The sequence below is a fragment of the Taurulus bubalis genome, assembly GCF_910589615.1.
Source record: "Taurulus bubalis genome assembly, chromosome: 13".
Classification (NCBI taxonomy): Eukaryota; Metazoa; Chordata; class Actinopteri; order Perciformes; family Cottidae; genus Taurulus; species Taurulus bubalis.
The window spans coordinates 23,348,931-23,372,571 of NC_136601.1; the positions used below are offsets into that span (position 1 = coordinate 23,348,931).

The 23,641-nt window shown below is 42.3% G+C and overlaps 1 protein-coding gene across 1 annotated transcript in view; it reads left to right on the forward strand.

Annotated features, from left to right (window-relative positions):
• Positions 1–2,264: 2,264 nt before the first annotated feature.
• Positions 2,265–23,641, forward strand: part of LOC306745880 (storkhead-box protein 2-like) — a gene marked incomplete at its 3' end in the record, with an annotated part of 54,374 nt that continues 32,997 nt past the window's right edge. The window contains exon 1 of the mRNA XM_079228741.1: positions 2,265–2,610. Within this exon, the coding sequence (XP_079084867.1) occupies positions 2,271–2,610 (340 nt within the window). The 5' untranslated portion in view covers positions 2,265–2,270. The remainder of the gene's footprint in view (positions 2,611–23,641) is intronic.

The window sequence follows — 23,641 nt, forward strand, 5'->3', positions numbered from 1 at the left end:
ACTGCAGCTTCCTGTAATCACAGGGCTTGTGCCATTTGTCATTGTATGAGTTCATATCAGTTCCATAATATAAATATTCTCATAACCAGGATTTATATCAAGATTTGTCACCAGTCTGTACATAGTTATTGATGCATTAATGTATACATCACAATATTTCAGGTGGTTATGGTGTGGCAAAAATACGTAGCATCTTACTTAAAGTGGCAATTTTGAAGATTTTAATTTGAATAAATGTCTGTAGTCACTATTGCCATGGTGATGGTGCCTATGGCCCATTGATGAAGGGATGGGAATATATACAGTCAGGGCCATAAGCATTTGGACTGTGACACAATTCTGCAAATTTTGCCAATTTTATAGAGAGAGATTTACATAAGTGCAATGGATTTTAAATAAAGCAGTCAATATGTGGTTAAAGTGTAGACTTTCAGCTTTATTTCAATAGATACAACAAAAATATGGCATTAACTGTTTAGGAATTACACCCATATTTACACAGTCCCCCGGTTCAGAGGTTCAAAAGTAATTAGAAGTAACACATGGTTTGATGGCAAGGTGTGGCCTCTTCCCTCATTATTAAATGACAAAATAAACAGATTAAAAAGGTCCAGAGATGATTCAAAATGTTGAATTTGGTAGCTGGTCCAGGGAACTCAGTATGAGGACCAAAGAGGTGTCAATGCAAGTGAAGGAGGCCATTCAAAGGCTGACGAACTAGTACACAAACCTATCAGGCAGATAGCAGAAACATTAGGACAGTTTGTGATTACACATTTTGTAATCAATGTTTGTATTGTGCTATGCACTTAAGACAGTATTTTGCTACATTAGTTAGACACTGTGGGCTGAGTCCTTTACACAAAAGACAGTTCACAGGCTGTTGAAGGCAACCGAGAAAGATGAAAGGTCTCAGTTATAGGTTCCGTCACAATCCGCTCTCAGCACATATTGTAAATGTGTTTTACAGCATGTTGCATGCTGAGTGCAGCAAAGATGACACCACTTCAAACAACATGTTACTCTATATTAATATTACTACAACGTGCTGGATTACTGACCAGCAAAGAAAGCACCTGCCTTGATGACCCCAGACCCTTTAATACCAATAACGTGAAGACATTTCTGGGGAATCAGATAACTAAAGCGCACACCTGGGCCTCCATTAAATATTCCATTTCATGGATGTACAATTTACAAAGAGGGGAAGAACAGGATGCTATTTCCCAATTAATTTAGACTTGTGACAAAGTGGATTTAGACAAATGTTAAAAGCATTTGATAGCATTTCAGCTTTCTGTTTTTTAGATGTGTCCACATTCATGAAATATAAATTCTATACCGAATTGAAGTTGAAGAGCAGAACTATACTCAAGTTTCTATAGCTACATTCTCTTCTTACAGTAATACTTCATTCCAGAGGCAGTGCATTAAAACCTCTTTTACATTATTGTCTTTAAGGCTTTGTTGCTGACTGCATATGAATGGTGCACTGCTTAGTGTATGAGTTGCCAAACGACCTGTTGCGTTTTGCGTCTTAATTTGAAAATGTGGCCGGAAGATAGTAAATTCAGTCGCGTCAACGCTGCCTTTACGCAGCTCCGTAACGATGCCTGCATCACTGTACCTGGATGAGACGGTCCTGCATCCAGCTGTGTTCTCGCGCACCGTAACGAAGCGTGTCAGGCGCGAGACAGGACAATATTCACCGGCGGCTGGAGAGAGCTTACCTCCCCGATAACCGTCACGACTGCCGGAAAAAAAGATAAAGTGTCCCGCGAAATCCGACCGCTACCTGGCGACTAGGAAGAGGAGGAGGGGGGCTCTCCGCATCTGTTGCCTGGGTGAATTCATTAACACGTTAGCATCCAGCTAGCTAGCCTTAGACCAAGGTACCTAACACTACGAGGTGTAAATTACACCGAAAACCACGAATGTCATCTCTCGTTTCGCGTGGACAGCGCTCGACATGACTCTTCAGTAAATACCGGTTTCGGTTACTGTGCGATATCTTACGTCCGTAGAAGAAGACGGACCTAAAGGTGTAGGAATGGGTGTCATGTAAGTCTAGGAAGCTAACGGGAGCTAGCAGGCTAGCTTCATGGGAATCCAGTTGTAGGCTATGCGGCTGCTGCAGAGCGTAGCGTGTAGCTACACACCCTGCTAGCTAAAATGGAGTGTTTGTTTCCCATTACGCCTCACTGTGTGTCAGATAGATAAATACAATGATAATACTGTATTCGATAGTCAGCTAGAAGGCCGACGCGACAATGGAGTCTTTCCTGCAGATAGCTCCCCATTCCCTGGCCATAGTGCTGTCCAGGGTCGGGGCTGGGGAGGCGGTGGGGGCGGCCGGGGTGTCAGAGAGCGACGCGTTGCCGAGACACCACACCGGCTATGAGATATTTGCCGATTTCAAAGCCGAAAATACCCAGCAACACGTGTGGAACCAGAGGATTACCGAGGCTGTGTCCGAGACCTTCTTCCTGGGATGGATAGACGAGCATGTGCTGCTGATCCAAGGCAAGGAGGACCATCTGGAGGTGCTGAGGGAGGGATGGATGCGGAGGTCCCTCAATCCGCCACGGGGATTCACCATCAAATACCTAGGTAAGGCCCACACAGCCACCCTTGTCTGCTCAGGTTAAGGCCGACTCATTTTCAGGTTTTTGTGTGTGTTTCCATTGACACCATTCAGCACGAGACATAATTGTGCCCATCATCATAGCGTATTGGACTATGTCTGTTGCATTCAGGCTCGTTTCTGTCAGAACATTAAGAGGAAAGATAGTACATTTCAAGAAACTTGATTATAACTGTCATTGAGGTGGATATAAAATGTAATGGTCTTGCAGTGCATAACTTTTAACAAATCCAAATCATTTGGTTTAGTTAGTTTTTCTTACAGTGTGTTTTTGCACTTGCACACCTTCAGATCAAGGGACATCAGACATCCATCCGTCCGACCTTAGTCTTTACTATTTGACAAAATGTTTTCCTGCATGTTTACTTATGTGAGATAGAGTTAGAACATTGTTGGATTAAACGGGGCCCTCAAATTTGACCCAAGTTGGATGACCACCTCTCCCTTTTCAATATTTAAGCACAATATTATGGTTCTCTGATTATGGGAAAGCTAACAAACAAGGTTATCCATAATTTCAGTACTTCTGGTAAAATAACTTAATAGCCAAAAAACTCAGATTTGTTTTCCTTTTTTAATATGTAATAGGTCAGACCCGTCTTTACTTTACACCCTCTGAAGTTTTCATGTTGTATCTGCTATCGGTTGAGCAATAGAAGCTTTCTGAGTATGTGGTGAGTCTGTCAGTTGGATGAGTGAATCTTTGTTGTCTATGATTTTCTGTTTCACCTCAAATATTATTTCAGATTTCCCATTTGTTTATCATCACATGACTGAAAACCAGAACATTTTAATGAAACCACATAATAATAAACTGAAGGTGTGAAGCTTTAGTTTTATATTGTGAAGGCAGGTCTAGAGCTGATGAGGCTTTACTGATGGCTGTTACTCAGAGGTAGAGCTTTCTTTCAATCTGAGGTTTGATCCTCGGCACACATGTCGATGTGTCCTTGGGCAAGACACTTAATCCCAAATTTCTCCCGTAGCCTGTGTCTACGGTGAATGATTGTTGGTGAGATAGTCCTGATGGGCAGGTGGCACTTTAGCCACTTCCATCAGTGTATGAACGGGTGAATGATGGCAAGTAATGTTAAAGAGCTTTGAGTGGTCGGAAGACTAGAAAAGCGCAACAAGTACAGTCCATTTACCATTTGGTTTTAGGCACTATGTTCTGCCTGCTGCCGATCTGAGCACCAAACAACCAACACAATTATGAGTATGAAGTCAGCAGTAATGTGGTAGCTGTGAATGTAGCTCTGTGTGTGTGTGTGTGTGTGTGTGTGTGTGTGTGTGTGTGTGTGTGTGTGTGTGTGTGTGTGTGTGTGTGTGTGTGTGTGTGTGTGTGCAGTTTATTTGTGGCTGAATAATACTACAACTCCTCAAGACCCAAGCCAAGCTTCTGTGTCTTGTTTGCTACCTGCTGATTAAAATTAAGGGGTTAACCCTTTTGTTGTATAAAACTGGGATTATGTGAAAAGACAGAAAATTCACATGACCGAAACCATTTCCTCCAGCATTAGCCGTGCAATGTGGGGAAAGAAATCGATTCACTTAAAGTAAAAATAGAAAAATAAGAGATTTCTTTGTGAACACATACATAGAAAATAATTGCAAAACATGTGTATAGACTGTATAGTACTGAATTGGGATTTTTGTTGTTGGTGGGCCTCAAATCATGTCTTGATGACACACTGGAGCCATCCTTGACTCAGTCATTGGGTTCTTGGTCACCTTAGGCCCTTCTCCCCTGATTGCTGAGTTTGGCCTCGCGGTTTAACGCTAGAAAGAGTCCTGGTTGTTCCAAACTTCTTCTGTTTTAGAATAACTAGTGCAAGGCAGCTTGTCTGGAAAGAGCGAACAACTTCACACTCAACACTGTGCTTCCTTGGATCCTGAGCAATACACCTGCCATGACATAGTGGCATCCACTAGCAACACTAGAGTATGTGCACCATTTGGGTACAAACACTTGCACATTTTAAATCTAATACTCCCTCCTCTTTTAGACTCCTATGTCTGTCTGACTGCTGCAATACAGCCTGATACTTTTCTTAATATATATGTTGTTTGTATGCCTCTGTGTGTATCCTGCGACTGCACGTGCACACCCACGCGTGTGACTCTTAACTAAGCTGACCCGACGCTTTGGCTGTTGCCATGGTAATCAACGTCCAGCTTAGTATTCCAATGCAGCGTTTGTTTTTGACTCATTGTGAGCATTGTGTATGCATCACCTCGAGCATCACAGGTGACATAACTAAGTGTATTTTTATGAAATCAACTTCCTTTAATAAACATAACTCTCCAGTGCTGCCTCCCTTTGTGTGCAGCAGGCAGGAGAGCAGAAAAAGAAACTTTAATAAATATGGATTAAAGCAGAATATTTGGTTGGATGAATATGGGAATTTAGGAAATGATTACATCCATATTTTTTCAATAACATGTTGACTTTTGGACTGTACAAAGCTCTGGAGTTATACATGTTTGGAGGTCTCTGGCAAAGCGGCTTTGAGGCTTTTCACAGGGGATTTGTTGACAATAAGAACAATATAGAATATTGTCTGTACAGCGCTCCTCAGCAGTATTAATAAGAGCCCGCCTGTCTCGTGGGCTGTCTGTGTTTGGCTCAGGGGCACTCAGACAGCCAGGCCTATGCGTGCTGCAGTGAACAGTGGAGCTGCTAGTCGCCAGAAGATCTAGTTTCAACAACTATGTGGTGACTGCACACCTTTCTCTGTGTCTCTACAGACGCACACACACACCTGCACACACCTGATCGTGTACAGACGGATGAAGTGAATTTTGAAGGTAATTGAGCTGAGCCTTTCATCAGGAGGGTGTGTGTGTGTGTGTGTGTGTGTGTGTGTGTGTGTGTGTGCGTTGGGGTGCCAGCTGTGCGTGCCTGCAGGCAAGTAGTTTCCTGGCCCTTTAACTCGTGCCATCTTTCTCCCTGCCCTCTAGTTTGTCTGACTCCCATTTTTTTACCTTTTAATTCATTTAATTTGAAATAAAAGCTGTGTGCTGACAGGACATGATTTTTGTCTGTGTTACCAAAGCAAAAACACAACAGCTGCATCAACAACCCAACTGTAAATTTACTTTCTGTTGCTCTGGCTCTATCAAAACAGCTAAAAAAGCAGAGCTGTTGTCAGGTTGTCAGGTGAGCGAGATTCTTTTGGGATGTTAGCATAGGGTTAATTCAGACTCAGTTGCTCCTCAAATATGTTACAGTACAGCTTGAGCTTTCATCACATTATCACAATGAGATCACAGTTTTCTCCCTTGGCTATTCATGGCTGTATCTTATTTTTACAGCTGTCCACTCAGTGTGACCAGAATGAGCCCAACAAACTGTGAGGGGGGCTCAGTTTGCTGTGAAATGCAGGAAGCCAATCTTGACATAAATGTAGACCGTACTGTCTAAATGTATGTCAAGATTGGCTTCCTCTATTGTTGGTTGATAGCATGTCATTTTCTAGTAGCTATATCTGACTCTTCATGTCAAGAGGGGGGCTTAAATGGCCGACAATTGGGACCTGTAGAATTCTACTACAGCAGGTTTGCCGATGATTTTGGAACCTGTAGATGGCACCTTTATATCCTGTTTAATGCTGTAACCCTGTTAGTCCACTAGATGTCAGCCTCTGTACTTCCTCACTGCTGGTGTCTGTGAACACTGCTCAAAGCATCACATAGAAGTAACTTATAAATACCCAGAAAAGAAGAATTGATGTACCGTCAAGGAAATAAATCCAACTGTTGTGTCTGTCTGCCTGTTTCTCTGCTCATAGAGCGGGATCAATCAGTGACATGTCAGAGCAAACCTACTAGTTATTTGTCACTGTTACTGCAGGTTTTCTCTTATAGTCAGTGTATCTTTACAAACTCTTCTAATACTAGTTTAGCTTGGCTTCGCCATTGTGCCAAACCAATAGAAATATTTAGTGAGTATATAATCTCAAAACACTTATTTTTTTAAGTTTAAGAAACACATTAATTCCATTCCCTTACTTACATTTGCAATGCCAGTTTGTTTATCTGTAATTATTGTTAAACCTGCATTGATTACATTCATGATAGCTCAGCCTTCAACCCTGCATTTTGCAGCCAAATTGAAAAGATTGTGTTGCTGCCACCAGCTGTCGATCAGCGGAATAGCATGACTATCATGCACTAACGTTTGATCACAACCTGCTGAGTGTGTGTCGGGCCTTCACAACATTATTCTACATAGTCTGACTTGTGGTGGATAATCTCCATAGGGTTTATTTAAGTAAGGTATGTGATATGTGATTGACTCCTTTGCTCCTGGAAAAAAAAAAAAAACATAAAGCATTGACGTGTGTCCGCGTCCGAGCATTAAACAATACTTGGAAAACTGTACACCAGGTTTGGATACAGCCACACTAATCCATTGTTATTTCAGTTTTACTGGCCTGATAGCCAAACTTATTTGTCCAAAATGGAAAATGGAGGCCTTTTTAGAAAGAAAGAAATTGAATATTTGTACTGCATATTGGCCAATAGCGATCGACGGTTGGCATCCATGATGAAGATCTCCTTTTTTCCCCACTAACTCAACAACTTCAGGAAGCATTCCACTTGCCCAAACACAGAGTTGACATGCCTGGGGCAAGCGGTCGAGCATTAATGTCGAACCCTGTAGGGATTCTTTAACCAGAAAAAAGAATCTGTAGTTTGAAGAGATGTATTAATAAATTGGATTTGGACATTAAGCACATCTCCCATGGCCACAGTCATCAGAAATGGGTTAAAGGCCAAACAATTCAAGCTACACAACAGCACAAGACAAGGATGGCCACTCTCAGTTGGTATCTGCGATATTCGTTGAACCACTTCCTTGTGCTATTAGTCAAAAGCTCTACATTACAGTAGATCAGCTTGGTAACACACAGCATAGGCTGTATTAGGCTGCTGTTCCTTCAGAACCCTCACATTTCCCTCCAAGAAACAACAAAAGACTTATTTTCAAAATTGTCCTGTTACTTCAAATCTAGACCAAAATCCTGTTTAAACATAGAAATATGGGATGGTGCAGCCATAAAATGTTGGGCCGTCTGGTGTCAAACCCGTTTCATCATTCAGTGATGACGGTCAACAGCACCCCTCTGATTCCCAACTAAATGTAGCACGAGGAAGTTGTATAACCACCTGAATTTAGGGGTGGGCATTATGGCCAAAATATTCTATCTACATATAATATAGGTCCTTTCATATCTCGATAACAATGTATATCACAATATAGTATGTGTTCTGGTAATTCAATAGATAAACATCTATATGAAATAACCACATGGTTTTCTTACATACTATATTGTGAGCAAATACTTGACAAATGGAAAGTACTAAATCGTTTTCTCATTTAATGAAGAACTTTAGTGCAAAAATAATCAGATTCTTTGAAAAACTTGAGTAGTCATGGGCTTTTTTGTTAACAAGCTAATTGTTATATTGCTAATTGTGTATCACAAAATATGATTTAATCACAATTTGATTCCATTGAAAGACAATAAAGAAAAACAGCCAGAAAAATCGCCAACACTCAAACATTCCGGTGCAGCATTAACAAGACAGCAGCATAAAACAACATATTATATATTAGCTTTGCTAAACCTTCACTACTTTCCTCAGCTGTTGCTCATGTTGTACTACCCACTCTAATGCTACACACAAATGTCAAGTGTTGAGCAGCAGTGAGGCAACATCTTGAGGCCATCCCAGATTCATGATACTTTCCCCTGAATTTAATGTTTCATGCAGTTGCAGATGAGCTGCCTGTTTGTTCTGTCTGCATGAAGACATGATAGATAGGTTGGAAGTCTTTGGGGATCTAAGGATTGACTGGGATTCAGATTCTTGTTGTCGCAATTTAATTCAGAATGGGTTCTAGATTTAAAACTTGTTTTTTGGTCTGAGTTTGCGGCTTGTTTTTTGTTAATAACATCACAGCTCCAGTAGTTGAGAACAATATTAGGACTGGGTAAGGCCACTTATACAGATCTTCTAAAATGAAAGTGATTGTGGAGCGATGGTTGTCTTCACCTGACCAGAGTTAGTTGGGAGTTGGTCAGCTGGGGTATAGGGCTCCACTCCAGTAACTGGACCAGTGTTTGGATAGAATAAGTAAGTTTAGGATGAGCGGTTCTACACACGGCCAATGCTGCTCCGCTAAACGAGTGTGGAGCTGTGGGTGCATCGTAAGGCAGCAGATTCTGCTGAAGTAGCAACAAACATCACAATGCTCTATGCTGAAGTTGCAAAAACACCCAGTGTCACAGCAAAGAAATTACAAAAGGAAAATAGGAGTGACTGAATTTAATGTTAACTTTGGTTCCACTCCATTTAATATGCTTTATTGACATAAATGTAACAAGGACAATACTGCCAAAGTAATAATGAGTCTAAAGAAAAAGAAAACAGGTATAATTAAAAAAATCAAGGAAATGGAAGATGTGTGTGTGTGTGTGTGTGTGTGTGTGTGGATGCTGTGTTTGTGTTGATGCTGTGTTTGTGTGTGTGTGTGTGTGTGTTAACTGCAAGGAGAAGAAGAGGGAGTGAGACAGTGCCTGGACATTTAGGCTGTGTGTTAGTGGTGTTGACACTCAGCGGCAGCACAAAACGAATTCAAAACACTGTCTATTGCCTGAGTTGCTGTGTGTTGCAGCATTTGGTCACTATGCTGCTAACTAAAGAGTCAACCTGAGAGCTCCATGCTGATTGGCTGCCTCGTGGACTCTGCTTACCTTAACTAGAAGACTTTGAACACATACACACACAGGTCTTAGCAGGTCCCTCACTGAGTAGCATTCGGCTGTAGGATATCAGTGTGTAGAAGTGTGTTTTCTATAAGTGGGTTGTGTGTATGTGTGTGTGTGTGTGTGTGTGTGTGTGTGCGCTGACACGATTCTCGCCCTCCCCTCCCGCTGCCTCCTCCCTCTTCTCCCTCCTCTCCAACAACAACACGGTGAGCGACAGAGTGAGAGCAGACAGGCGAGCAGCAGGCAGAAAGAGAGAGGAGCGAAGGAGAAGACAAAGGAGAAGCTGAATCAGTGCCGCTCTGCTCTGGATTAACCCTTTCTCCACACTAAATGTTGCTCTTTGTGGATTTCTCCCTTTTGCACGTCTTCCATCATCCCTGCGCTCAACCGTGGTACAATGTCTCTCTCTCTCTCACACACGCATACACACAGTTTTTTTCCCAGAGGATCAACTACTGGTGTGTGTGAACGGAGTCCTGGAGGAACAGTCGTGGATGGATGGAGGTAGAAGGAAGCAGTGTGTCTTCTTTTCCCATGGAGATTTTGTCGTTCTCTCTCCTCCTTCTGCTGGCTGAGCCGCCTCTCTCCTCTCGTTTTCTTTTGTATTAGCGCCCCCTCCCTCACTCCCTCTTTTCTTTCTTCCTTCCCTTCGCTGCTTAGGCTTTTGTCTATCTGACAGGGTCCAGGCTTGTCTTTTTACCGGCCTCCCTACCCCTTTTGACCGACTCAAAGTGCCGTCCCCTCATTCCTCCTGCTTCCACTAAAGCTTAGACCAAACGGGTCTGATGCCGAGCAAAGGAACCAGGCTAGGCTAACTTCTAGCCACTGGAGTGGTGTAGACACCTCAGCTTGTCTCTGCTAAGTGTGTGTGTGGTGTGTGTCCGTGTGTGTCTGTGTGTCTGTGTGTGTGTGTGTGTGTGTGTGTTCGTGTGTGTGAATTCAGACATCACAGCAGAAGCATTAGCTGATAGTTGACCAGTCATTCCATCGTGGATTTGGTGTGACCTGAGAAGAACGGCAGCAGCAGGAAGGAGAAGTGTGTAGGCAGCTGGAGGTGACAGTAACATGACCATGAGAAAAGTCTTGCAAAAGCGGGAGTGGATTTCTTTATTTCACAACATGGTGATTATTTGATTTTTATTAGTGGATTTATTACCACGGACGTTCCAGGATGGAATTTACGTGAGGAACGGGGGACTTGCAGCCTTGGGTCAACCATTTGGCTCAAATATTCAAACGTTTGCCTGTGGGAAAAACTATTTTGACTTGTTGATAGATCTATTATCTGTTGGCCACCCAGCGTGGTGAGGATGAAGAAGACAAGCAGCAGCCGCACGCTCAGGCGGCCATGGCCAAGCTCTGAACTGTTGGAGCGCCTGCTGCCACCAGCAGCCTCTGTAGAGCCGCAAAGAAGCCGACGTTCACGCAGTGACAAGGACTACAGAATCCACAAACACAGCAAGAGGAACCACTACCCTCCACAGTATCTGTGTCAGAGTCCGCCTGCTTACATACACACAGGTACTGTACAACTGCACAGATGGAAGCACCACCCAGGTCTCACTGTTACACAATGGCTTTACAGTGGTTTGACTGAGACATGCTGTGGGAAGCTCTGACACTGGCTGCATAACAGCATTGTTTTCACAAGTTAATGTCTGATTAGAGAGGTTTACTTAACCATTATTTAAATATGAATTCCACTTAATAGTGGCACTGAAAGTGCCTGTGTAGTATGTGAAATGATTATATTTAAGGTTACTCCAGTGATTTATTGTTTTACTTAAAGTAAGGGGACTTTTAAATAGTCGAAATCTGTCCAATAGTGTCTGAGAACATACAAACTTTTGAGTTTGCGAAACCCTTAATCCAACACTACCACCACTGAGGTGCACTTGAGCAAGGCACTATACCCCAAGTGCTTTGTGGAGCTGCTCAGTGACCAAGAGGTCAGACTGTGGCTGTTACGGGCAGCTTCAGGTGTGAATGTTTAAAACTATGCAACTGTGGTCAGGGCCGTCAGTGAAAGATAAAATGAACTGGTGATTGTCCTTTTTGAAATTTCATTCTGATGTCAAACATGATTACTGAGTATCTGCATCGGTACCATAGATTAAAAAAAAATGAAAATAGTCGGTAGAGTAGTTTAGAAGTTCCCTCCTTCAGCTACTTCTCTAAGGGACATGATGGTTGTTGTTGCCATGGATACGTATTGGTCTCCATGGTTATGGTAGGGTAACTCTAACCACCAGCATTTGCGCCAGTTGATTACATATTCTGGTTACCTTGACTGGAATGAAGGTGATGTGTGGTGTTTCTTTACATTGACTGCTTACTCAAATGTACGGACACAAATCTGAGTCATTGAACATTGGTTATTGGCCGAGTCAGATATGATCAGTATATACGTAAAGGTTGATTACATATGTATGTGATGCATCACAGCTGTAGACTTCTACATTTCACCAAATGTATATTTCACAAGTAACTTGATCCTAATACTTAAACATTTTCAGTTAGTTTGCTTCAATTATTGCTTTGGTGAGAAAAAGTTTAACTGGAGAATGAAACTCCTGAAATTGTCGCGAGGCCATCATCTAGGGAAGGATGTATCACTCTGTTGGTGTTGAAACCACAAAAACACAGTGATTATACAGCAGCGTGTCAGAGAGGAGCTTCTTCCCTCACAAAAGACCTTCTTCAGAGAGCACACAAACCTGACATCAAGTTTAATTTTGTTTTGTCATCAAGTTTCTCAGAATGAATGTTAATTAGTGACAGCTGATATGACTTTTCGCCAGAGACGTTTACCTATTTGACCAGTGTCTGTGGCGGTCAGCACCTACTAGAAAGGAGAAGCTGCTACTACCTGAGTGTTTGGTACACTGACCTTTGCAAATAGGAAAGTTGGAGATAAGCAAATCCATGTAATGCTATTTTACAAGCCTGGGCGTCAGAATTCAGAGTGACATGCAGCACTAGGCACAGATATTCACTTTCACACACGGTTCAATCCTGTGCAGTGAAATTCTGCACTGTAGAGCCCAGCTGTTGTAAAGGAGAGCAACACTGCAACAAGCCGGCTACAGCGGACATAACTCAGAGTACAGTAAAGAAACACAGCAAAGTGAAAGAAACACACCAGAGAATAGTTAAGAAATGCATTAGGGTACAATAACGAGTACAGTAAAGAAACACACCAGAGAATAGTTAAGAAATGCATTAGGGTACAATAACGAGTACAGTAAAGAAACACAATAGAGTACAACAAAGAATGCAGTAAAGAAACACAACAGAGTTCACTGAAGAGTATGTTAAATAAACTAGTACAGTCAAGAGGGTCTTTAGGATCCTCCTCGGAATTCTCTACTCAGGTCATGGGTGTCACTTTCCTTCATAGTTTGAAACAAATGCAGAACATTGCTGTGAATAGCAATGTCAACATTTGTATGAGTCGTGCTGACAATAAAAGTGTTGATTTGAATAAAATGGGACAAACCAAATTAACAGTACCCTCTGAAAACCATCTACTTTGTTGCATGTTACATGTGTTTACTTTCTTCACTGAGACAGACAAAAATGAAATGACAGTCAATCAAAGCTTGGCTTTGGGAAAGGAAGAGATACGTGACGAGTTGAGACTGAGAGAAAGTGATGGAGATGAGAGAGGAAGAGCAGGTGCTGCGCACAGGATAGGATTAGCATTATGTTGTTCAACACAAACAAAAACTCAACTGATCCAATTCCAACATTACCGAATAATATATATTGTTTGATTTATACAGTGGAACCTATAGGCTCAAACAACAAAAACATCAAGCATAATTATAGTGTAATAATATATATTATTGTACAAATGTGTTATTGAAAATACATTTTGCAGTTTATGATGCATTTCTATAATTGAAATCCCAAATGGTGAAAACACATACATTAACATGGCTTTAAAGCTATTGTTATCCTTGTTTTGCTCTCCAAACCTCTTAAAGTGCACATATTTAGAGAAGGGAAATCCAAGCAGCACTTGGACTTTTCTTACAGATAGCTGGAACTACAGTTGTTAAACTGCAGCTGCTGTGGTTGTGCTCTTTGATGCTATTGACCGTGTTCATCATCATTGACTGTGTCCCTGTTTAGCACTGCAGAGCAACAAACACCTACTAGTTTCCCCCTCTCCCCTGGAGTTTATCGGAGGATAAATCACTGATACTCATTTATTGGATGTCAAATACTGTCAAATAGTCAAATACTGGTCTGGGATTTTGGTTAGATTTTGGAATCCACCAGCCACAGTGGCAGGTATACAAAAAAGATACCTATAGAGTGTAACTAATAATCGTATTTCAATGGAAGTTGTGATTTCAAAGAATGAACCCGCATTAAATTATAGAGCTGTTTTTACTTTGCCTCTAACTCATCTTATTACTAATACGTACAATTATTATTCAGTGACTCTAAATTACTGTGGCTCAGTGGTGATCACATGAATGTTAGCTACTCCTGATGGGCAGGTGGCACCTTAATCCCTGCCATCAGTGTGTAAATGATGATGAAGTCATGTTAAAGCGCTTTTGAGACTAGACAAGCGCTCTACAAGTACAGTACATTTACCATTACCATCTTTAACCAGAAAATGTAGGCAGCTGTTGTTGACGTAGCAAATGTCACTGGCATCAGATTGTTTCCAATTACCCAGTACAGTACCTTTTACTAATATGAGCCAAAACAAAACTAGAGGATGAAAGTGCAAATCTTTTTGCTGAGACTTGATGGACAATGATTGATAACCCTCATCCCCGAAATATTTGGGGTTTGTTTCGTTTCTCTCTATATGTGTTTGTTAATCCAAATGAACTGAAACCCACATTGTGCTCAGTGCCGGTTGGTGACATGGGATGAGGAGCATCAAGAGTGTTCAGTGTGAGTGACCCTATTGGACGAGTGGAACCACTGCTTAAGTTCATTTTTAAAGCTCTGAATCTCATTCCCATCACAATTTCGCAAAGCCCTAGTTTACATATTTCCATTGCATGTTTTATTCAGGCAACAGTTGAAATCTCAAAGATATTTCATGTAATTTCATTTCAGACTAAGAAAGGAACACAATTTATGAAATGATGGACCCTTTTGGCAAAAATAATGAAATGATGAATTGATTAATTCATCGTGTGTGCAACTGTGACTCAGTGGTAGAGCAGGGTCGTCCATCAAAGGATCGGCGGTTCGATCCCCGGCTCCGCTAGTCCATGCCGATGTGTCCTTGGCAAGACACTTAGGGCTGCAACAACGAATCGATGAAATCGATAAAAACGATAAAAATTGATGATCAAAAGATTTGGCAACGAATTTCATCATCGATTCGTTGTGTCGCGCGATTATTACGCCATTCAATAAGTCGCAGAGAAGAAAATAAATAGCGGAGCAGAGCAACCGGCCTGCCAGCGTGTCTGAGATTGGAGTGAGACACGGAGAAAAGCTGAGGTCGTGATCAATAAAACATCTTTGATGCGTCGAGTCTTGGCCAATCAGCGTTAAGATGTCTACAGCGTCTTCATTTCCCTCAAACTTGTTTTTAATGGAAGCTAATCAGCTTGCTATCACGTTAGCTAACGTTTTTGTTTTGGGTTGTGTATTGTCGTTAAAGTTACGCTATGTTCCGTTACAGTTCAGTCTTGCTTGGAAGAAAACGTTAACGTTAAACCGGCACACTGGCGGATCTGGCTGCAGGTTTTTTATTTTTTTTTACTCAAAGTAGAAGGAATCAAATCAGGTAACAACGTGACGTCGTTGTCATAAGAGGCCCAGATATTGATCAGATGATGTGAATGAAATAGTTTAAGGAAGAGGACGCTCTATATGTAGCGCAGCTTGATGCAGATGAAGAGGTCAAAACAGCCGTGAGAGGAGCAGTGCAGCTTCCCACTGTCCCAGTAGTTCATACATATTGATAAAGCAGGGTATGTAAATGCAGCCTCTGCTCCAAGGAGATCAATTACAGTGAAAAGGGCTCACATTTGGCAGATGTAAAGCATACATGTGTATGTTTTTGCGTTAGTCCATTTTTATTACATTTTTTTAATTAACAGCTCAGGGATGTTCAAGGAGCAACCTGTTTGTGCTTTCTGAACATGTGTTGCACTGTGAATTTGCACTGTCACTTCTGTTTTTGAATAAAGGGTTGGAAATGAATGCTTTTTTGTTTTTTATCCGATTCATCGATTAATCAAAAAACGATTATTAAAATAATCGTTAGTTGCAGCCCTACACTTAACCCAATTGCCCCTGCAGGCTGTGCCTACGGTGTATCAACGTTAGATAGTCCTGATGGGCAGGTTGCACCTAGCATGATAGCCTTGATTATTAAGCGTGACTATCATGATTGGGTTTTCATACTTTATAAATGATGGATTCCCTATAAATGATGGATTCCCTATTTGTAAATTAAGTAATATATATTACAAACCAATTATTAACGACTTGCAGATGATTAATAAGATAATTCATAAAGTGTTAGTAAATTATAAAAAATATATTTAAATGTCCTTTATTCATGCATTTACAAGTCGTTAGTTAAGTATTTTATGTGACCCCATCTAAAGTGAGGACTATCTATGCCTTACAAAGCATTTATAAATGACATTGAAAGGCCAGCAGTGCTTCAAAGCTAACACAAGTCTCAGTTATCTTCTCAGCAGAAAAAGACACAAAGTAATAAAGAACATTAATATTTATTGCAATGTACTCATAGTGGGATACACATTTACGCTAGGCGATGCCTGTCGGTGGCACGAGTGGTTACTGGTATGAGTATGTTTCTTAGTTTGCTGGCATGTATTATTGATTATGAGTATCTAGCCAGCTAGCAAGCTGTGATAGCCCATCATAGCGTGAGCCCATCATATCATGAGCCCATCATAACATAAGCCCATCATAGCATGAGCCCATCATAGCCCATCGTAACGTGAGCCCATCATAGCGTGAGCCCATCATAGCATGAGCCCATCATAGCGTGAGCCCATCATAACATAAGGCCATCATAGCATGAGCCCATCATAACGTGAGCCCATCATAACATAAGGCCATCATAGCATGAGCCCATCATAGCCCATCGTAACGTGAGCCCAACATACCGTGAGCCCATCATAATTTGAGCCTATCATAACGTGAGAGAGAGAGAGGCCAGAAGCTTCTATCCATCATAGCCATCATAACGAGCACCCATCATAACGTGAGCCCATCATAATGTGAGCCCATCATAACGTTAGCCCATCATAGCCATCATTATGTGAGCCCATCATAGCCATCGTAATGTGAGCCCATCATAACATGAGCCCATCTTTGCCCATCATAATGTGAGTCCATCATAACTTGAGAGAGAGAGAGAGGCCAGAAGCTTCTATCCCGATGTCGGTCATGTCATATCGATAACAACGTATATCATGATATAGCTTATTTTCGAGTAATTCATTAAATAATTATACCATGAGATGGTAAACCACCTGGTTAAATATATTATGGAATACTCATGTGTGAATTCAATACTTGACAAATGAAAAGTACTGAGTATTTTCTCATTTAATTACGAGCTTTAGTGCAAAATGAACATCATTCAATTTAGATGATGTATTTGTCTGTCATCATGTCTCTATATATGATTACATCAGGATATGATTACACTGAAAGACGATAAATTGCCCTGAAGTTAGCAGCACCAACCACCCGGTTCACTTACCTTTTCAGGTGGACCTGCTATTCTGTACCATGGGTTGACTCCTCTGTATTTATGTCAGAAGTCAAATCCCTGTAGTTGGTAGCGGTTGAGAGGGAGACAGTGGGCTGAAAAGATGTGGTCGGGGGTAGATTTTTGGTTTTGAAGGGGATATTTCTGTCAGATTGCTTTCACAAATGGAGTGGAGCTGAGCAGCATACTCCCAACTCTTCCTCTGGTCTCATAGGAACCTCATGAAGGGTACTTGGAATAGAACCAACAACTCTCAGTGGGAGAGACTGCATGCATCCTAAAGCTGGTGGGTCTTATTCATGCACACTCAACAATTAACCTCTGTTTGGACAGTGAGAGTGGAGGGGGCTGCTGGTCCTCTGGCTGGTGTGTATGTCCAGTGTGCAGATATACTCTACCATGTGCTCCTTGACTTTTTAACAACTCTTTCAAGCGTATTACTTTTTTTCCTGAGTGTGAGATCTGTAACCAGGCGGGAAATGTCTACATTGCTTCAGAGCTGTAAGATAATGTCAGTTGGTAGATCTACAGAACAGGTGGTATTTCTTCTAGTCAACACTTAAAAGCAATTATCTATGTTATTAGCATTGAAAAGGTGAACCTTTTTCTGTAGTGCATCCGGATTGAAAGGAAGTGTATTGTGTATTATTAGCTGTCGTGTGTGTGTGTGTGTGTGTGTGTGTGTGTGTGCACGTGTGTGCGCGTGTGTGTGTGTGTGTGCACGTGTGTGTGTGTGTGTGTGTGTGTGTGTGTGTGCACGTGTGTGTGCACGTGTGTGCGCGCATGCGTGCGGTAAATTGTAGTGTGTGTTGTTGCTGTAAGCTAGCTATTGCTGAGGTCTTGTTTTATAGCACAGTCCGTACAGTGAGGCGGTATCACAGTGCAAACATGGAAGTGATAGTATTTAGAAGGGCACATTCAATTTCATATTACCGATGGTTGTTGGGTAGTTTGGCCAACTTACTCAGTGGGAGGAGCAAGTCTCTGATGACATCTATTGCTTCTGTCCATCCGAGGAGAGGGATCCTCCTCTGTTGCTCTCCCGAAGGTTTCTTCCCTTTTTTCCCTATGAAATGATTTTTACTATCTTTATTTGGGGGAGTTTTTCCTGATACATTGTGAGGTCCTGGGACAGGGATGTTATGTGTACCGATTGTAAAGCCCTCCGAGGCAAATTTGTATTTGTGATTTTGGGCTATATAAAATAAATTGAATTGTGCTCGAACTGGTGAATCAAGTTGTAGCAGGTGACTCCAAAATAAACCCCCATCGTCTGCTCTCAAAACCTGACGTTCCTCAAACGTCACTCATGTGCATCAACCGTGACAGAGAAGAAGCACACTCACGTATGCTCTACAAAATAAAAGTTATTTAATTTGACTTTTTAGCTTCACAAGTACAATTTTGTGGTTTCTCTTGGACCTGTTGGGTCTGTCCCAGGCCGTTTGATCCCTGTACACGGCTGATTGAACAGATCCTAAAGAAGAACACATCAATGATTGTCAGACTCTCGAAAACTGCGTGCAAGGTTTTTAAGACTAACCGAATGAGGCGCAGTACTTATTGTAGTGATAGCTGCTGCTTAGTGTGCGATTACTAATGCTCTCCTTCTGTATCAGTGTGTGGGAGTCCACTCCTTTTATCCTTTATTCCTGTCACCTTCTGTTCCTTCTTTTAGCTCTGTGGTTCGTGGATTTCTCTTTGCTGTATAATCTGTTCAATAGTGCACTTTTCAATCCTGGTTCTGGTTCTCCAGTGCCTCCCTTCCCTCGAGCAGGGCCGGCAATAGGGCCTGGGGAAGTGGAGCAGAGATGTGAAGCCCTGCCACTGGCTGGAGGAGGACACTGCTGCTGGATGCTGGGCTCTCCTTCTGTAAAGTGTAGCTGGATCTGTCCACGGTGGCCTGGTCTCCAACAGACCCGGTGGCACCGATGACACGCATTAAGAATAATTATATAGAATTAAACAAGTTTCTTACTGATGGTCCTGTTTACTGATGGAGGTCATAGAGGCATCAGTATTACATTGAGACTGTTTCATAACAAGTGTAAAGTTTCTCACAGTAATTTTAATAAAAAACATCTTATACCTCTAAATTTGGACCACAGTAGGCACATCACAAGGCCAAGTCTCAGAGACTGCTATTCATCTTTGATTTCTTACAATATTAGATAGATAGTTACTTTATTAATCCCGAAAGGGTCATTTTTTTTGCTGCAGCAGCATTAATACACACAGGTAAGCAATAAAATGCACAATATATACAACAAATAGAATAATAAGAAAAATGCACAATATATACTAAAGTAATAATAATATTACATTAAATAAAAAAATAGTATTGCAAAGATGTAGCCAAACAAACAACAGTGTAACGGTGTTATAGTTGAATAAAGTGTAAAGTGTTATCAGGAATGATCTCCTGTATCTGTCCTTGTGACAACGGTGGAGAGGGTGGTCTGGGTTATCCAATATGGATGAAAAATGTCACCACCTTCTCCAGACGGTCCAGTTTGCAACCAATGATGGAGCTGGCCTTCTTAACCAGTTTGTTAAGTCTGTTGGTGTTAATGCTGCTTCCCCAGCAGACAAAGGAGAAGTACAGAGAGCACTGGCCACAACAGACTGGTAGAACATCTCCAACATCTTCCTGCACACATCCAAGTTTCCTCAAGAAAAAGAGTTGACTCCTCCCCTTCTTGTACACAGTGTTGATGTTGTTCTTCCAGTTCAGTCGGCTGTCGATAGACACCCAGGAACTTGTACTACTCCACCATGTCCACATCCTCTCCCAGAACTCTCAGCGGTTGTGGAGCCGCTGTCTTCCTCCTGAAGTCCTCCACCATCTCTCTGGTCTTGGCCACGTTCAGAAGCAGGTGATTTCTACCGGCCCACTCCACAAAGTCCTCCACTCCTGCCCTGTACTCCTCCTTCGACCATCCCTTATACACCCGACCACTGCAGAGTCATCAGAGAACTTCTGCAGATGGCATGACTCCGTGTTGTACTGGAAGTCAGTGGTGTACAGGGTGAACAGGAAGGGAGACAGAACAGTTCCCTGTGGGGCTCCAACATCACTGACCACCGTTTCAGACAGCACACGGCCCAGACTGACAAACTGTGGTCTGCCTGTGAGGTAATCAGTGATCCACCACCCGCAGCTCTTCACTCAGCAGCAGTGGTTGGATGGTGTTGAATGCACTGGAGAAGTCAGAAAAGTGACTCTCACAGAGACACCGGTTCCATCAAGGTGCGACTGAGCTTGTTGCAGCAGGTAGATGATGCCGTCGTCCACTCCCACATGAGGCTGGTAAGCAAACTGCAGAGGGTCTAGTGAGGATTTCACCTGCGGTTGGAGGTGGGCCAAAACCAGCCTCTCAGCACCTTCATCACATAGTCGTTGAGGCCAGATGGAGTTGTATTCTTTGGTACAGGGACCAGGCACGAAGTCTTCCACAGCACCGGGACTTCCTCCTGCTTTTGGCTCAAGTAGAAGAGGTGCTGCAGGACGTCAGGCAGCTGGATGGCGCAGGCCTTCTGTGTCGGTGTTGGATCTCTGATCAATTGAAATTGAGGCTCCTACTGTTGAAATGTGTTATTCACTCCCTCTATTTTCACATTTCAATTTAACTGTTGTTGGTACTCACTCAAGGATTATGGATGTTTACGTTTATGTTATGGATTTTCATTATTCTTCGGATCAATGTCACTCCATGTTGTGCAGTTTATGCTCTATGTAGATACATAAACTGTGGCTATCTGTTTGTTATCAGTAATTCAAATGATCCTTCTCACACAAGAAATATGATCCATTCGAGTTTTACTCATGTTTACCTCTGAAATACAGCTCCTCTCCTCCCTCGAGTGCTCTGGAATGCTCTCTGCATGTAAAGCTGCACATGCTGAGGTTGTGAACTCCTTAACCCTCGCTGGGCTGCAGCCGGACGTGTCTCTCTCTTTCTTTCTCTCTCTCTCTCTCTCTCTCTCTCTCTCTCTCTCTCTCTCTCTCTCTCTCTCTCTCACACACGCTGATGTAATGGAGGCTCCTCTCCTGTAATGCGATCGTAGCTCCTCCCTTTCCTCTGTCTGCTGAGTTATGCTCAGGGCAGCTACACTCACACAAGCACCAAATGTATTTTACCCTCACTATCCTGCCCTGTTTTTTCTCTCTCACACACTCGCATCCATTCTCACGATTTGACATCCTCTCTCTGTTCACACACACACACACACACACACACACACACTTCCAATTATGAATGTCAGGGCTCACTAACATTTATCAGCTTTTAGTTGCCAAAACTGAACATGTGGTTGCCATTTTACTCTCCTTATATTTTGAGTAATTACTGTACGATTATATGCAGTTATGTTGGATTAATAATGACGTGACATGTCATACATTCATGCTTTGCAGTATAATTTTCGGTCCGGCTCAAGAATGCCTAGATACTTTGCCTTTCACAAATTTCCTTTTTGCCTTTTGTTCAGATTCTTCTGGACCTTTTGCCCGTTGAATCAGTTTTGTCTGCGATGTCGTCGAGTTAGTCAAACTTTTCACCCCACAGTAAAACATCTTTCCCAACTAGTCTTAGGTAACGTTTAGCTTGTCATCTAAGCAGTGTAGTGAAGGGTTAGGGTTAGCCTAGGTGTAGGCTATCCCGAGTACTCTGCGAAACTTATTTTTCTATCAACCACCCACTTTGATGCACATCATTGCTACACATTGTGAGGTGAACTATAATGTGATTTAACTGGACTAGAGTTGGACAATATGGCCAAAATCTCATTCCACAGCACCGATGACGGACACAGTGAATTGTTGAGGAAAGCTTTATTCCTGGCAGAGGCACACAGGCAAACTGTCTCGGATCAGGGTCGGAACCGGCAGAGCCGATACAGAAACTAGAGTAAGCAGAAGCTATTTTCGTGTTCGGGGACAGAAGGCTGAATAATACGGAGACCGATCTGTCAGTGAGTGTGTGTGTGAGACTGGGGTTTAAACACTAAAGGGAGTAGTGAGAGTGATTGAGCTGATGAGATGGGTCTGACAGGTGGGAGCGACTAACAGGTGCACTGAATGAGCTGATGAGGCGAGAGAAGGGAAGCTGAACTGTGACAGAGTTTAGGGCTAGCCACAGTTTTAGATGCTAATTAAATCTTCCTCACACTATTGTCAAGCACCAAGATACATGTAATGTGTACAAAGCAGCACATGTGATATGAATGTTGAACAGCTGACTGACAGCAGATTGTATTATTCAGTCACAAGTCAGAATATTTTTTCTTCTTTGGTTGAACTGACTTTTAAGCCTTTTTTAATCTCTACTTTTGGAATGAGACTCCTCAGAGACTTGGTGTACTAAGCTGCTGTAAAGCAGCTGTATACCATGTGTGTTTGAGGAGGAGTCTGGGTCTGTGAGGCCAGTCGAGCGTTTGGTTGTGTTTGGCCTCAGATGGCTTAAAGGGTAAATATCATGCTCATTTTCAGAATAATTCTTGTATTTTGGGTTTCTACTAGACCATGTTTTCATGCTTTAATGTTTAAAAAACACGTATTTATCATACATGCATTCTGAAACTCTCCATTTTAGCACATTTCAAAGGAATTGTGTTGCTAAGCAACAGTGTGGGTCTTTTACATTTTTATCATTTGATGCTGGCCGGAATAAAGTCTATAAATGAAGAGCTACTTGCAGAAACAGATAAAAGGCATTCTTAAACCTTGTGTTGTAACCTTGTGTTGACAAACTACCGGCACCATGTCATGCTCCAGCAGCATTCAAGGCTTACACAAGTCTGCTGTTTACTAGAGTTGGACACTGAACCAACACATGCACAGCTGAAGCCCTTTGTGCCAGTCCTTTGGGGCAACTGTGGCTCAGTGGTAGGGCAGGGTCGTCCTTTAATCAGAGCATCGGCGGTTTGATCCCCAGCTCCACCATGTTGATGTGTCGTTGGGCAAGACACTTAACCCAAACATAGTTGCTCCCGCAGGCTGTTACTGTGGTGTATGAATGTGTATGAATGGTTAGAAAGTTTTGGTGAGCAGGTGGCACCGTTCATGGTAGCCCCTGTCATCAGTGTATGAATGGGTGAATGATGACAAGTGGTGTAGAAGCGCTTTGAGTGGTCGGAAGACGAGAAAAGAGATATTCAAGTAGAGTCCATTTACCATTCTGAGTTTCCATCTTTGATGGTCAGAAGAACTCAAGACTCACTGCAGGCTAGAGTGACAGCCCATGGAGGCTCTATTGAGGAATCTACCATTAAAGAACACACAAGGCTGGTCCCATGAGGGGACCGTCTACTGGTTGGCACACGGCTTAACTTAGAGTGTGGTGTCCCAGGCCTTTCATTGTCCCAAGCTTGCAGCCTGGTGCACACAGTAGGGGAGAAATATTGCAGCCCTTCGCTAACTTGACCTGCCAAATGGTTTGTTACACACAACCATCTCGGAAGACATCAATGTCAACT